An 18,013-nucleotide genomic window follows, 5' to 3' on the forward strand; every position below is an offset into this window, starting at 1 on the left:
TGCTCTGTGAAAAGCCTCATTGTCTAATTTACAAACTCTCTTCATGTTTTGTGGCTGCTTTCTTCTCCTACAGTACTTGTTTTTATACTCGATTTTGTATCTGATCTGTGTAGACGTAGGAACACTCAAGAATTCATGTATGTTTAGCTCCACACTAGGACTTGGTATAGAATAAACACAATGGCTACCGTATGCAGCTTTACAAGGGTGCTTGGTTAGCATTTATTGTAATGCATTTTGTATTTTGAACTGTTGTCTTCTCTTTGTTCTGTCAAATGAATAGTTTTCAAAAGCTCTAATCATTTTATTGCTGTTGTATGTAAGGTAGTCGAACACCAACAAGCATAAGGCATATCTTGTCTTAAGCATTTACAAATTGTAGTATTTGCATCAACATATACAATTGTAGACAGATACCACGGTTAATGGGGCCTTGATTATTCAAGCTCCAAAAAGAGCTCTTAGAAGTCCTCTAAAACAAATGGTGTGGGTTTTTGGCAAAGTGGGTAGTCTGGCCAATGGGATATTATTATGGAGTTTTGTTTTTGGTTGCTGTACCGTTTTGTATATTTAAGAGTAATGGATGCAAAGTTTGAAATAGTGAGAACAGACTGTCATCAAAAGATAACACAGATTATCTGTAGTAGGTTGCAGCTGAAAATATGGAGAATCGTGGAAATATTTGCAGTGAATGAGCTTATAGAGGTGATGACTTAAAAACTTCTCAAATTTCTTGAAAAAAGCTGCTCTGTAATGTAACTGCTGATCCGACTTTTGTTTTAGGAGCACAAATGTTGATGAAAAAAATGGAAAACCATAGGGTCCACTTCCTCCCAGACTTGCATTTTCCACTTTGTGGAGTTCAGATTTCAATTAGCTGAAAAAAGTTACATGTTAAATAAAAAAATGTTATAATAAATAAATACATGTTAAGTATTGTTAAGTGTTAAGGATTATTTAGGCAGGATTTCTTCTTTCTGTATGGCAAAACTGGTTTTGTACATTTGTTTTCTCCACATTGTGTATATTCCAAGGTTCTGTTAGTATTTTGTTGTATTATGATCTATAATATCTAATATAATCTCTATATATTTGTTTTCCCTAGGAAGAGGAGATGCCAGAAGTGGAAATAGACATTGATGATCTACTAGAAGCATCTAGTGAGGAAGAAAGAATTCTTAAATTACAGGTAAAAAATAGATTTTTATTACACATTAATATTCTCCCTTTTCTCTTATTAAACGCTTCTTTGGTTGTGTGAACTCAAATTTATCCTGATGCCTCCAGAATAGGACTAGCTTTCGTTCTGCCTTACATGTGGATTTTGACTATTACAATTTGGGATGGACAGAATACATTAGTAAATGACAAACACTGAAAAATTGCAGCTCAAAATTGTGTCATATCCTTTTCTTCAATGCAGAGAGAGAACATGTAGACTAAAGGCATTTCAGTAGTAAAGCTGGTAAACTTTGTCCCATAAAATTGAATGGAATATGCCTGGTCTTATAAAAAGTGTATGATTTAAGGACAAAGGTGCACAAGGTGGTTCAATGACCACAGCCGTCCTCTTAGGGTGGTCTGTGGGGCCGTAAAGTTTTTAGCTTATAGGAGATGCTTCTAATTCTGATAAATAGGAAATGCACTGCCTGTTGTGCTATAATGTATATGAAGCACCTATGAGTGCCATAGACAGAGTCTTTCTCATTCAATAGGATCAGCTGCTGGCAGAGTGTTTTAACCACAGTGGTTGTCCCTGGGGAATGGGGTTGATTACACCCCATGTGCCATTGCCGTAAACAAGGGAAAGAAACAAAGCTTTTCTGTCTTATAAACCATTCAAATATATCTTAAGTCAGAGAGGAGTTTTTGGTGAAAATCTGAAAAATCTAAAAATCTTAAAAATCAGTCAAAACTACACTTTTGTTTTGGTTAAAAGCCTTCTTTGAATCATGTTTTTTTTCCAACCCAGGGCTTTCCATAGTCTGCATCCTTGAAATGTCTGCAATTAAATTTGTATATTATTTTTCCATCAATATAAAATATTTACCATTTCGTGGGAAAATATGCTGTCACGGTCTGCATTTAAATAGGAAAAGTGGTTCTGGTCTTAAATAGATAATAAAGGCTTTTACTGGAGAAAGTTGGTATTACTCACTGGTGCCTACATACTAGAGAATTTATTCTATTTCATCCATAAGCAGTATTTCACTGGAAAAAGTTTCCAGTGACATTCACACACATAATCTGCCACATAAAAATATAAACCCCTTGACCTACAGTTGCCTGCAGAAATATTACTGTACCCAGGAACAATGGAATCTTATGCTTTTTTTTTTTTGTATTTAGAATAGTATGTAAATAACCCTAGCAACCCTGCATTGATATGAATAAGAGACTGGAATATGAATAGGAGAGGCCTGAATAGAAAGACGAGTAATAATAAGTAGCAAGAACAATACATTTGTAGCCTTACAGAGCATTTGTTTTTAGATGGGGTCAGTGACCCCCATTGAAAACTGGAAAGAAGACAAATAATTTAAAAACTATAAAAAAGAAGAAGACAAATAATTTAAAAACTATAAAAAAGAAAAAATGCCAGTTGAAGAGCTGCTTAGAAATAGCCGTTCTATAACATTTGGGGGCCGATTCACTAAGGGTCGAATATCGAGTGTTAATTAACGCTCGATATTCGACTAGGAATTAAAATCCTTCGACTTTTAAATATCGAAGTCGAAGGATTTAGCGCAGATAGTTCGATCGAAGGATAATTCCTTCGATCGAACGATAAAATCCTACGAATCGAACGATTCAAAGGATTTAAATCCAACAATCGAAGGAATATCCTTCGATCAAAAAAAGTTAGCCAAGCCTATGGGGACCTTCCCCATAGGCTAACATTGACTTCGGTAGCTTTTAAATGGCGAACTAGGGGTTAGAAGTTTTTTTTATAGAGACAGTACTTCGACTATCGAATGGTTGAATAGTCGAACGATTTTTACTTCGAATCCTTCGATTCATAGTCGAAGATCGAAGTAGCCCATTCGATGGTCGAAGTAGCCCAAAAAAACCTTCGAAATTCGAAGTTTTTTAACTTCGAATCCTTCACTCGAAGTTAGTGAATCGGCCCCTAAAAGTTAACTTAAAGGTGGACCGCCTCTTTAATATCCTGAGGTAGTAACTTGCAAACATTTGAGCCACAAATCAGTAGCCCTAGTGATTGTAAATCATAGAAAACATGCTGCTATTGGGAAATGTGCAGCACACACACAAATACAATATGTATGGTTGATAAGAAAGGAAATTTCAAATTGCCTAGGATCCCTTTGCCTGAATGTTGCCTTGATAAAAGTAGAAATGAGTTTCTATAAGAATGTTTGAAAAAGATGTCCACACATGTTAGAAAATGTGTTCGCTTTAAGAAGGTTCCATGCCAGAGAATAGTTTTGTTAGTGGCTATTGTTACTTAACTACTGTATTTAGTGTTTTGTTGTTATTGTAGCATTTGTGCTTCCTGAAACAGGCACGGCTGCAAGAATATACATTTCATACAGAATCTGAAGTACTTAGTAGGCCTGTAAATAAAAAAGATATTGCTAGATCTGTAAACCATTAAACGGTCACAACTCTGTGCAGTGATCCAAAACAAGGGGTCAGTATGTGACTAAGTGGGAGAAAGTCATAAGGAGCTGTAACACTCAGCAGTTACAGACTGGATACAACCCTTCAAAAAGTATAATACATTTACTGCAGTTTGAAAATAGAGCTGTATAATTACTAGAGAGCTGGTGGAATAAATTACCTCCCTCTTTAATGCTGAAACTTCTATTTCCCAGTATGCAATAGCATATAGCCAGCAACTATACAATAATGCTCTTTTTGCAGTTTCAAATAAGCAATATTCCTACTTCATTTATAACAGGAAGGGTTGAAGAGCTTGGTAACTTTCCTTCAGCGTGCTAGGGTTTGCTATAGTTGCCTTAGATATAACATTCTTGGGTGCAGAGTCAGGGGTCCACATGGAATGCCTCTGCCTCATAAATTGTGAAGCTTTAAATGATAAGTAAACCTATAAATAAGTGAATATAAAATTAATGAGAGTGCTTTTCTAAGCAATTTTGCAATTTACATTCATTATTATTTTTTAATTCCAAGATATTAAGGGATGCATGAACTGTTACTATAAATTAATTTTGCTACAACAGCTCGACCTGCTGATCAAGGAAGTTGTCAGGAGAAAGAAAAAAGGCTGGTCTGATATTATTCTTGTTAGAAAACATGTGAGAAAAGTTATCTGAGGTTTCTAATGTATCAGACCTCGACTACTTGGTGGTCAGAAACTGACCAGCAGCTGGCTCTGTTGTAACAACATTAATCTATTCTATAATGTCATCCCTTAATGTCTTACATTTAAAAATAAATCATGAATGTAAATTGCAAAAGTTCTTGGAATAGCACTCTCATCAATTTTACATTCACTTGTTTTAAAGGGTTCCTTGTCCTTTAAAAAAAAGTGTTAAAGTTTAAAGTAATTATACCTCAAGCATTGAAGTACAATAGAGGGTCACTGTCCATTCCCAACAGCCACTCTAGCTTAGTCCTTATACCGTATATAGTCTCTGTTGCATACTGACAATTTCTGTGCAATATTCTTTTGTTCCACACATTTATGAATGATACTAACCCTTAAACATGGAGTTATTCAATTAGCCTATCACCACTGGAGATGCATATTAAATTCTGTAGCAATAAATCCAAGGGCAAGCGGAAAACTGAAGCTGTTAGCCACACAGCTGAGCATTGTGAAAGAAACACCCAATTCATCCCAGAAATACATATTGGGATATTTATTCCTCAGTACAGATCATGTTCTGTAAAACTGTCTAAAAAATGAAGTTCTTCCATTTCCTGCTGAACTACATTTAACAGTTTCCCAAACACTGTTCCCGTAGGCATTATAAGTGTGAATATTAAATTATTTTTGCATATTCATCCTCTCCTCCTGACCTACCTGAAAGCATCCCACTTTTACCCCAGCCCCCTTGGCGTACTTTCTGCTCTGTACATCCAGGAAGTTAAGTATTTCCCTTTTTACATGTAGCCAGATATTATCTCCCCAGTAATTATTTACTGTATCACAAGTGCTGGTGGAGAGGGAAATATCCAGCCCATGAGAGATGAAAAGGTATTGGGCAGAAGGACCTGGAGGAAACTAGACTAATCTACATCTAGAGGAGACCCACACAACATTAGCAACATTCTTGTTTTAGTGGTTTTAGAAATCACAATTAAAACCATGAATGGCAAGTCATTTATTAAAAGAGAAAAATGCAGAACTAATACAAATACTAAAAATCCTCACATTTTTTGTGCAAATACAAATGAAAAAAACCCTGAAAACCTCTATAAAAAGCAAGATTTCACACTTTGAAAAGGACAAATCCCATTGACTTCTAGGTGACCTTGACAGTTTTTAGATGGCGGAATTCTGTAATAGAGTTTTTTCTTGATTTTTACAGTTAATAAATTACACATTTTCCTGGGTTCCACTATTTTAAGTGATAAAAAAATATGACTCAGAGAAACAAGCGAAATAGAAACATTATTAAATAGACCCCATATTGTCCAGGTTGTGACTGAATCCAACAACCCAGTCCTGCAAGGCAACAGTTCAAACTGCTGCACCAAATTATTGCCAATTTGTTTTAATTAGGGATGCACCGAATCCACTATTTTGGATTTGGCCGAACCCCTGAATCCTTCGTGAAAGATTCGGCCGAATACCGAACCAAATCCGAATCCTAAATTGCAAATGCATATGGAAATTAGGGGTGGGAAGGGGAAATATTTTTTTTACTTCCTTGTTTTGTGACAAATGCAAATTAGGATTTGGATTCAATTCAGCCTGGCAGAAAGATCCGGCCCAATGAAAAATAGGCCGAATCCTGGATTCGGTACATCCCTAGTTTTAATGGACTGCAAAGTAAAAGGGAATACCTTTCTATGGGAACAGACTCTCTTTTCTGCATAATTTCATTTATAGAAACAGATATTTACCATATTATATGCCTATGAATTGGATTTACTAAGGCAAGTGATTTAGCAGCTTCTATTCACGTTGCTATAACATATCTGAGTGCAACATCAGACACAAGTTTCACTTCTAAAGGATATGGGTTTTGAATTGTAAAAAGTAATGAAACAAATTGCATTTCATTGCCTGTAGTTAGCCTTATTACAATAGAAACTGATTTGGTAACCCTACTTAACCTTGCTGCAAATCATCAGTGTGACGTATTTGCTGATCTGTTTTGGTTACACTATCCCACTCTTACTAATAAGTTCTTGTTAAATGCATAGATAAGCACTGTCACACTTTTAATATGCAACCCACTCAATTTAATGTCATTGTACAAAAAATAGGTCATGTTGAACAAAATAAGCAAGGTATAACACATATAACACACACAGAACTTTTGTTAATGACTTGATTTATAAGAATAAAAGAGTGTCAAGAGTGAAAACACATTTTGAACAAAAGGGGAAACAAAAGCAAGGTGTAAGAGACTTTGGGACATGTTTATAAAGGTGAAAATAAATGTTTTTCGCAAAGAAAAGGTGTAAAAATGGGTCTAAAATAAGCTCAGTTGTAATTCCTTCATGAGTTACCACCATGCATTGGGACCTTGGAAGTAGCCCATTACAAACAGCCGATCATGCGCTTTATAAAAGGATAGATAAAATGCTCCCCTTAATTCAGGTAATGCCTTGTTAATGTTTTCAATTTTCCCATTAGTTTAAGGAAACAGAATGGCTTGAAGAACAGGGAACGTTGAATTCACTGGGGGTACCAATGTGTCAGGCATCCCCAAGTAAATAAATTCTTGGGGAATTTCTGAAGTAGTGCCACAATGTCATCTTACATGTAGTTCACAGGCATCCTTTGTTAAGGTGGCCATAGACGTAACAATTACGATCTTTCTTGGAAAAGTTCATTTCAATACACATGTGTAGAGCTGAATCATCAGATATATAGGTAGAAACAATAGAATCTTACCTGTATCTGACATTTCAGCAGTAACAATGGAAAATTTCCCATCCTGCCCGATCGACGAGACGACCGATATCCAAGTCTTCTGCCGATAACTGTCGGCTCGTTTCCCACTATACATGCACCTAATATCATACGAAAATGTGTTCTGTACAATATTATCTGTGCGTCTATGGCCACCTTTAGACTAAAGGTGGCTATACACAGGCTCTTAAATGCTTCTATGAGCCCTCCAGTGGGCTTACCTGACCAGTAGTGATGTGTGGGTCGACCCTAAACTGCTGGTCTGCACCCGCCCCTATCTCTGACATCACGGAAGGGGCTGTCAGGCACACATCTATAAATTGACGCCACCAGAAGCAGCGCATACTTAGGTCGCGGGCGGATAACCATCAGGAAGAGCTTGGCCCAAACCCACCCACGGCCTGAATTCCTTGTGCATGTGTCGGGCGGACCGACCCACGGGTCCCTTGGGTATTATCCCCCATGTGACTACTGACAAGTGGACGGATATCAATCAGGTAGGTTTAGGATTCCAGTTGAATGAGGACTAGATTGGTGTGTTGATGCTTTCCTCATCCAGTGGGCCTCTGAATACCCAGGTATAATCCAATCATTTGCCCTAGAGTGACCTCACCAGTACACTGGCAGTGCATGGCCACAGGCAGATATTTAAGTGGGTGTAAAGGTAAAAAAATAAAATCCCATTTTTACTTTCTTTACTGAAAAAGAAACCTATCTCCAATATAACTCAATTAAAAAATCTGTACTGTTTTTATTAAAAACACTGCTCCTTTATCCGCAGCAATCAGATTAAGTAAAACGAAGGGGGAATTTCGTTGCATACTATCAGGTTTTTTATAAAAAGGTTACAATTTTTTTTTAAGTAAAGTAAATTGGTGCTAGGTTTATTTCCAGAAAGTAAAAATGGGATTTTATTTTTTTGTTGTTTCATCCCCTTAAAATCTTACCTGTAACTTCAACTACGCATGTGCCCGCAACCTCCGTGTCGGTGAATTGATCCAAAAAGGATACAGAAAATGGTGCATGTGAACTTTTCTGTGCTACTCTTCATTTATTGGTCAGCTTTACAAACAGGGACATTTTTACTTGTAATTAATGTGGGGAAGGAGCAGAGATTGGGGGTTTTTCACTGTGGGGGGTTTAGTTCTCCATAATTAGCTTTTATTTACAGCATTGTATCATAAATCACAGCCAGGAGTGCAAAGAATTCAAACAGATCGACACAACCGTGTGTAATTAATGTGTAATTAATGTATATCAGAAAGTTACTTTTTTTTGGTATTTACATTTTATAATTATGCTAATATTTTTCTTTTCCTTTATAGGAATCATTAGTAGACTGCTACAAACCAACAGAGGTACTTTTTTTTTTTTTATAATTTAAATGTGTCTTTCACCATAACTAATGTTTTATCTGATGATCTAAAATCAGAGATGCTACCATCCTGTCATTTTGAATGATGAAGCCATTATTGTCATTTTACATACATTATTAAACACTTTACATTTAACGGCTAGTTACAATTTGTAAAACATTGCCTTTATTTAGTAGCACACTTTTGTGCATCCTCTATGAAAGAACCCCATGTTGTACAAGTTGTTGCATGTGGCAGATGGTGGAGAATAATTAAAAAAGCTATTGAAGTCCAATTGAAAATGTGGTCATTCTTTAACATACTAAAAGTTATCTTGAATGTGAACCACCCCTTTAAGTGTGTTATTTAAAGAAGAGACCAGTACTACAACAGTTAAGTATAATTCCTGTCATGTATCATGTAGTTTCAAATCTGAGATGCTATGGAGAGAATGCATTGGCAGAAAATTCTGACAGCTTCTAGCTTTGCCTTCAGACCAGCGTTTGCAGGGGCGATCCTGGCCCCTCCGCCACCTGAGGCAGCAGCAGTTGCTGCTGCCCCCCCCTCCCCCGGAAATTTGCTCTTAAAGTACCAGGCGACAGCCTCAACTTGCCTCATTGGCGAAGCACCCCTGAGCGTTTGTTATCTGCCTGCAAGTCAGGGAAGAGTAAAGAGCTGCTCCTCCTGCTGGTGATAAGCTGTCCATGCCACAGATACAAGATACAGGATACCACCATAAAAACAACTAAAAAAACATAATTATAAGGTCTCATTTAGAGGTACTGATGTGAAAATTTTTTACTTGCCCCCTTTAAATACATCTAAGGGCATAGTTATTAAGGGTAAAATAGAGCATGATTGCCAGGGGCACATACCATAACTTTCTTTAAGGGGCACACTGGGCGATTCGGGGAGATTTAGCCGTCTGGGGACTAATCGCCTCGTCTTTGCGGCGATCAATCTCCCTGAACGCCTTCCCTCTGTCTTGTGCCAGCTATAATGAAAAGTCGCCTGCGGCATGGCACACGCAGCGCTATTCCGAAGTCGCCCGAAGTTTCCTCGTGAGGCATGAGGATGTGAACTCTCAACCTAAAATCCTATAAAATTTCCCTTTTAAGCTCTATTTTCAATTTCCTGTTCTAAACGAAATTTTAAATTCATGAATTTAATTTGTTACATGATTTTTACATGAAAAAAAATATTCCTTCCAGTTCATGCTCCTCAACCCAATGCAAAAACAAACAAAAACAAAACACTTGTGCTCACCTTCTATGTTCTCTATATAGTTTTTGGTATGTGAAACTTCTGCATCAAGACACAAAGCATAGACTGAAATATTTTATGGCCAAAGTCCTTAAATTATATGCAGAAGTGTGCCTTGCTGAACAACTTCATGATTCTTGAAAGTGTTCTACTTCCTGGCTTCTCAGACCTCATGAAACTGTGCCTTTCTCTACTCTCAATCATTTTTGGGTACTATATATCACTTTACCTTTAACCCACCATTTTAGGACAGAAATAAAGCATTATCGACCTGTTATACAGAATGCTCAGGATCTGAGGTTTTCTGGATAACAGATCTTTCCTTAATTTGGAACTTCTTACCTTAAAGGAACAGTTCAGTGTACAAATAAAAACTGGGTAAATAGATAAGCTGTGCAAAATAAAAAATGTTTCTAATATAGTTAGTTAGGCAAAAATGTAATGTATAAAGGCTGGATTGTCTAATATAATAGCCAGTATCCAACTTCTTGCCTTTCAGCTCTCTAACTCTGCGGAAGTAGTGTTCTGGCTATTATGTTAGACATCCAGTCACTCCAGCCTTTATACATTACATTTTTGGCTAATTAACTATATTGGAAACATTTATTATTTTGCACAGCCCATCTATTGACCCAGTTTTTATTTTTACACTGAAAATTTAATTTAAGTCTACTAGAAAATAAACCCAACAGGCTGGTTTTGCCTCCAACAAGGATTAATTATATCTTAGTTTGGATCAAGTAAAAGTTAATGTTTTATTATTACTTAGAAAAAGGAAATAATTTTTAAAATTTTTGGATTATCTGGATAAAATGGACTTTGTGGAAGTGGTCTTCCTTTTAATATGATTTCAGGTATGACCAAATGCAACGTGACTGTGAGTGCTACTGAATTAGATATATATTTTTTTATGAATCACAAACTCCTTGCCCAGTGGGTCTCCGTAGGTCCACAGTATGATCTAGTGATAGGATCAATTTGATTTGAAAAACAGACCAGGCAGAGATCCTCTTATTAAGTGAGCAGCTCTGACCATGTATAGCCAGCTTTAGACTGTTTTGCTGAAATGGCTATGCTCCTATATTTCTAACCTCGCCTGTGCATAACAAGGGCCTTAATGAAAGGCAGTTTCAAAAAATGTTTTTTTAAATGGTCTAATATATATATATATATATATATATATATATATATATATATATATATATATATATATATATATATATATATATATATATATACATATATATATATATATATATATATAAAGCTGCCCCTGTGCACAGATCCGTATTCATATACAAAAAGAGCAAAATACCAGCACCAAGGGTCTTGTGTTTGTAGAAAAAACTTGTATTGTTACATGGTATGTAAAACCGACGTTTCGGTCCCTATTGGGACCTTTTTCGGGACTGAAACGTCAGCTTTAGATACTATGTAACAATACAAATTTTCTCCACAAACACAAGACCCTTGGTGCTGGTATTTTGTGTGTGTGTGTGTGTGTTTGTGTTATTTTGTGTGTGTGTGTGTGTGTTAATGTAGGTGTCACAATGGTGTCTTTTATTTCAGCATGTTTCTTCTATTCTTTCAGGAATTTATCAATCAACTTTTATCTCGGATAAGAGGAATGAGAAAACTGAGCCCCCCTCAAAGGAAGGATATATAAAGCCTCACCATGCCTGTCCAGGTCTCAAGATAAACAGCAGGGCATCGAAATCTCAAGATCTTTTAGGGAAACATATATTCTCTTTCTCAAGAACTCTTTATATTGCTGTTTAATGGGGGGATGTATTGCAATGTAGTTGCACAGAGAAAATCTGTTTCATTAGTATTGTGGTAGCTAATAAAGTTATTCAGCGGGGCTTTGTCGAGCCACTGGTGATGTAACAATGTAATCTAAAAGAGACATTGCGGCCGAAATAAAACTTGCCTTTCAAATAGGCGATGAAATTCACAGATGTATATGTAGCAGAGAGTACTATCAATGATGGGGCCAGCTAGTTGCCGGAAAAATAATTTGGGCAATATTTTAGTGTTTTTTTGTTTTTATTTTGCTTGAGGCAGGGAAATAAGGAAGCCATTAGTCTAAGGGCACATGACAGTCATTGTCCTTGTGCTTCTCACTTCCAGGTTACTCTGCTCTGTGGAGAAGTACAACAATTCTCCCAGAATTCTGAAAAAATGCCAATGGAACAGACGCACTTTCTTTGCTTTTCTAAAGTTGTATTTTAGTGTTCATGCCCCTTTTAGATATCAATACAAAAAAATAAAAGTCAAATGCCTTGCATTACTTTTCAGGAGTTTGAGGGGCTTGAGCCATCACATCCTTCTCCGTTAATTCAATGACTTAGACTAGTTTTGTATGTTCATTACTATTGTCTGAAATGTTGTGTAGGATAGTAATTTATTACTCTTCAGCTTGGAAAGTACAAAGAGCTGAACATCTGGAAAACATTCTTGCTGTGTTTCTTTTCAACTTGATTTGTACAATTCTCTATATGTTTTTCTCTGGGTTTGTAAAGCCTATATCTTGCCAATGGTTCTCTCTGAAGCCCCAAAAACATGATCTTTTTTTTTTTTTTAAATGTTTATCAAGACCTAGTATAATCCAATGAAGCAATCTCGTTACTTGGTTTTTTGTCTTCTGTTAGTTTTTTACATTTATTTTTAGGAAGTTATTTTAGGAGATAAATAGTACCTTTATTTAAAATAAAAGATGTTTTTGGAGAAATATAAATTGGAATATGTTACTGCAGCTCACCTTTTTATTTATAAACCCAGCCCTATGCAAAAACCATGTGAAGTGCATTAGAATAAGCACTTTATTTTATAAGGGTATCCTGCGTGAATATGAACACCCAAAAACTTTTGAGTGTGGTTCTAATGGAAAGAATTGCTTAAACCGCCACCGGGTAATATGATTTATTGATGGGTTTTTTTTTAAATTAATGCTGCATAACCTCTTTGGGTGCAGCAGATAAATACTACACATAAGCTACACAGCTAAGTCACTTTAAAAATACTTGTGGACATTTTACTAGAATGCCAAAGAACATTCATTCCCCTATGCTCTGCCAAACTACAATTAGAGAGAGAGGGAGAAGCACTTGAAAAGCCTGCAGAGGATACTCACATAGTATATAGTCAGGAAAAATTCAACCTGTACCTGACCCTAACCCACAATACCTTAATCTGTACCTGACCCTAACCCTCAAAATGTTGCCTTGTAGGACCCGCACCCTACCTTTACCTGTTCACTCTATACGCTGCTCTGTTCATGCCTCTGGTTCCAAAACAGGGACTCTTCAGGAGTGTACTTTCCCAGTCTGACCCGCACCCAAGCCGCAAGGGTTGGCCAAATTTCACCCGAACCCACCCAACAGGTGGTCAACCCACGGGTCACTGTAAGTTTCGGATCAACCCGCACATCACTAATCGAGTCCTCCATTTAACAGACTGCCTGGCCCCTCTTCAGAACTGAATGATGAGCATTGGCAGTACCTAAGCTGAGACTATAATAGCACAAATTTCAGTTTTCATTCCAGGTCTAGGTCAGGCTGATTGTCTGGCATGTGATGATGTGTATCTAACAAGGTGAACCTCCCTGAGTAATGTACCCCTTGTGGTTAAATGTAAGGATGTTAGAAGTGCTTTTATACAGGTTAGGTGACTTTTAATATCCTCATATTTTTACAACAGGGATTATATTATTATATATAATGCCCATGTCTCTGAGTCATCTGACACAAATTACATCACTAAACACTGAATATAACCAATGACATCACTAAGCAACGTTTATAAGGATTCTTTTTTACAGGATAATCATGGCTCTCGTGTACTTTATATTACTGGCTGTAAACAGAATCTCGCCTCATGATCCTGACTCCCAGACTTGGGTCTCATCTGCAAAATATTAATAAACCCTTGTTCGCAATCTGGATGTGTGACCGTGTGAGTGTTTAATTATAAAAACCTTCTTTATGTATTGGCCTGAGACGCACTCTTGGAAGAAAGATCACAGGATCTCTGGTTAACTGATGGATGAGAAATGGAGGCAACTGGTAGCCTAATAATAACCCAGACTTGATATCTCTTTGTTTTGCTTATTAAGTAAGAAAGGCAAAGAAAAGGCTTAACATGGCTAAGGTTTGTCAACAAAAATGCTTGGTTTCCTATTTAAGGTTGAACAATCATTGTGCACCTATGTCACCTTGATCATTAATCTTATTAATGTGTTCACGGGTATGGAGGTTTTCATTTTTACAGGACATGATATAAAGTATGTAAATTAGTAATAAGTTAAATTTTGACTCTTTGAATAATATTGGAAGCATTTCACCACTCACCCAAGTGACTTCTTCGGTTTAACGGAGTACTCACAAGGACAGATTGTAATCGTACATGTATGGGATCTATTATATAATAGTAGAATATAATATATAATGCTTGAGATTTGGATATTTCCAGATATGACATATTTATGTTATATAGAACACTATGCCATAAGGCTATTTAATATATTATTACAGAAAAAAAGCATGTCAGCCAAACATTAAGAATTACTTGTTTGAATATGAGATTAGAAATGGTATATTTTAGAGACTACTGGATAATTGGTTTCCTGATAATAGATCCCATATCTGTACACACATTTTAGAGTGCTGAGCTTTTACTTTATAGTACAAACACTTTGTGATAGTAGGTGACATCTTCATTTGACTTATTGACATTTGTAACTTAAAGTGGTACTGACACTAAAAAACTAGATAGGGCTGCTTTAGTAATTAACTGTTGGTTGAAGTTCCTAAACCTGACTGTTTTGCCCACCTGAGTGTCCCTTCTCAACCTGTCAGTTGGAGTTTCTAATGCTAATAGAGGACTGCAGCACAAATACGGCAGCGCCCTCATTGAGGAACAAGGGGGGTCAGATAGCTAATGCATAAGCATGATTGTTTTCAGTACTAGGGATTCTGTCATAGGAAAACATGTTTTTCCCAAAATGCATTAGTTAATAGTGCTTCTCCAGCAGAATTCTGCACTGAAATCCCTTTTTCAAAAGAGCAAACAGATTTTTTATATTCAATTTTGAAAGCTGACACGGGGCTAGACATATTGTCATTTTCCCGGATGCCCCAGTAATGTGACTTGCACCTGCTCTTTAGGATGGAACTACTTTCTGGCAGGCTGTTATTTCTCCTACTAATGTAACTGAATCAGTCTCAGTGGGACTTGGCTTTTACTATTGAGTGCTATTATTAGATCTTCCAGGGAGCTGTTATCTTGTGTTAGGGAGCTGCTATCTCTTTACCTTCCCATTGTTCTGTTGTTAGGCTGCTGGGGGGGGGGGTGATATCACTCCAACTTGCAGTACAGCAGTAAAGAGTGACTGAAGATTAACAGAGCATTGGTCACATGACTGGGGGTAGCTGGGAAACTGACAAGATGTCTAGCCCCATGTCAGATTTCAAAATTGAATATAACAAAATCAGTTTGCTCTTTTGAACAATGGATTTCAGTGCAGTATTCTGCTGGAGCAGCACTATTAACTGATGCGTCTTGAAAAAAACATGTTTTCCCACGACAGTATCCCTTTAACTTGCAGCTGGCTGAAAAAAAGCTAATGGCTGATTGGTTGCTATGGGTTACCCCCTAAATGTACAGGCTGTGTATGTGGCCTGTATTGAGCAATCCAACTCTGATTTGGTACCAGATAATGTAACATCTCTGATGATTAATTATAAGCTGTTCGACAACCTTTTGTACATTTGATGTCCAAGAAATAGGAAAGAAATTGTGCGAAAGTAAAAAATGTACAAGTTGAATACCACTGGCCTAAATCACTGCAGTTGTGTAAAACTTGTGTAATTCTCACTACCAGAGTAACTTTAGCCTTGCCCATATTGCTATGTGGACAGTAACAAACATACTGGAGGCCTAGACACTGTGTACCTCCATTCAAATGCCTTTTTCAATTTAAAGTCACATTGGTGGTCATATGCCAGTTTTATAAATGCATGTACATACAATAATGCATTTAACTGTTTTCCCTATACAACCTATCATAAATTGATGTTTTACAAACTGATGGATGTCTTATTCTGCCAAAGTGAGGACAAAGGATTCATAGCAATAGGTGCTAGGATAATCCATACCATATTATTTCTTTGTTTAGTAAATAGAAAAGTATTTTTTAATTCATAGCTCATGTTTTTATTAAAGGACAGGAAACCTGCGTTTTTCCTCTTGGTGCTGAGTTCCTGCTTTAAACATTTGTTGGCTTGGGGCTCAGTCACATGGTATTCAGTAAATAAATGTGATTTTATAAGCAGATGGAGTCTTATCTTACTAGTGCTTTTTCACTTGGTGAAAATTTCAGGAGATCTTTGAATTAAAACATTCAGATGGAATGAGCCCTTAGATAGGTTGGACTTTAAAGAAAGGGAAGCAGTGCTGTCTACGTTCAGATCATTTACAGCAGAACCTGTGCTGATCCAGCACTTTATATCAATGGTGCTCTGAATATATTGTCATCTTTCAACATATGTGAGTTTTCCCTGTTCAATAGCAAGCTCATTTAAGGAATTTTATTGTATAAAGTGTATTACTGATACTACTGAAATAAACATTGTAGAACACTGCATTGGGTGTAATTTCTTACCACCAGCAAAACATAGGAAATACAACAGCACTATAATGGATTCTTCCTAAATTGCATGTGTTCTAAGCATTCATATATGTCTAACAGATTCCTGGCTTTTAAAGATTTAAACAAACTGGTTCCTGACTAAATTAGACATACCATACGCAGATCCCCATATGCCAAGAGTTGTTGGTGTTACAGAAGCCTGGAAATACAGGCCTGACACCAGGCTGGTGGCTGTATGGCTCACACAAGGATTAACTAGCAACAATCCAACTTCCAGTTGCCAATAATGAATCAGGTCTATATTTTATAATAACTATAATTATAACCCCTAACAGCAGGGGGTCACCATGTTCTAACTAGCAACAATCCAACTTCCAGTAGCCAATAATGAATCAGGTCTATATTTTATAATAACTATAATTATAACTCCTAACAGCAGGGGGTCACCATGTTCTAACCCACTTCACCTTGGCACTTGTGTATGCACATCCATATTCCCTGTTCTCCGTGATGTGAAGTGTCCCTGATTAAGGCACATCCAGGCATGGATTTGTGAAAAGGCCCGAGTCTAGGGTGGCATCATTTTAGGGGTGGCATGCCCCCTAGCTGTATCGCAATGGGTTTGGAAGCACTGGGGGCATGCAAGAATTTGACTAGCTCTTTAAATCTCCTGCTTGCCAATCCTTGAGATAAGGCTTGCAGATGAGTGTATGCACATATGTAGGGGGGAAGGTGGAAAAGGGGTAGGGGGCTGACAAGTGTTCCTGGCCTAGGGGTGCCCTATGTATAAAGCTGGCCATGGGCACTTCTGCCTGTAAAAAGCCTGTTAGAAGAGGGTGCCATTTTTAAAGGGAAGAATCCTTTCAGTGATATGTTTAAAAAATACAACAATGTCATGAAATCTCACAAAATAGTTGTTTTGTGAACTGCACCAGTGAAGAAATAACTAAGCAGCTGCCGTTATAAGACGCAGAGGTATGCTCTTGAATTATATTGTGGTGCTCTTGAGGTGTATGTATCAGACTTGCTCTTCCTTGTGATAAACCACCATAGCAATCCCAACAGTCTTACAGAATAAAACAACAGTGGAAAACACAGAACTAATGCTAAAGTAAATATAACACAACAATGGTAATGGTGCAATATCAATGATTCATTCAGTTCATCAGAGCCCCAAAAATACTACATTATTGTATCAATATGTTTTTCATATTTTTGGAATATGCTTGAGGAACCTGAAATAATAGCAATACACAGCCACATACATACTCACTGAGTAGAAGGAGTCAGTCACATGACTGACATTCAGGAGGTTATTTACTAAAATCTGAATTTATTTCATATTTTATTTAAAAAAAGACCAAACTCCCATGCTCGATTTGACCTTATTTATTAAAAAAAATACCTGAATAAATCTGATTGTGGAACAACTCGATAAAATTGAGCAAAAACCAGAATCGCTCTAATTTTTCTGAATTTTTGCCAGAAAACCATGATTTTTTTCAGGCTAAACTCAGCACAGACCACGATAACTTCAAATTGAGACAGGTCTGAGATGGCGGATTTTCAGATTCTGGCTTTTTGTAGTATTGGGGTATAATAAATCTAAAAAACTTAAGGTTTTTTTATTCCACGAAAAGTTTTTGCTCCAAAAAGCCAGACCAGATAAAA

General features: G+C 36.8%; 1 protein-coding gene across 2 annotated transcripts in view; it reads left to right on the plus strand.

The window, feature by feature from the left end:
- Positions 1 to 13,634, plus strand: part of ppp1r14c.L (protein phosphatase 1 regulatory inhibitor subunit 14C L homeolog) — a 53,946-nt gene extending 40,312 nt beyond the window's left edge. Inside the window, 3 exon segments of one of the 2 annotated variants that reach the window (NM_001094427.1) lie at positions 1,106 to 1,189; positions 8,401 to 8,433; positions 11,285 to 12,424. In NM_001094427.1, the coding sequence (NP_001087896.1) occupies positions 1,106 to 1,189; positions 8,401 to 8,433; positions 11,285 to 11,359 (192 nt within the window). In that variant the 3' untranslated portion in view covers positions 11,360 to 12,424. 2 annotated transcript variants of the gene reach the window in all.
- The last annotated feature ends 4,379 nt before the right edge of the window (positions 13,635 to 18,013 follow it).

The sequence above is a fragment of the Xenopus laevis genome, chromosome 5L (genome assembly GCF_017654675.1).
Source record: "Xenopus laevis strain J_2021 chromosome 5L, Xenopus_laevis_v10.1, whole genome shotgun sequence".
NCBI lineage: Eukaryota > Metazoa > Chordata > Amphibia > Anura > Pipidae > Xenopus > Xenopus laevis.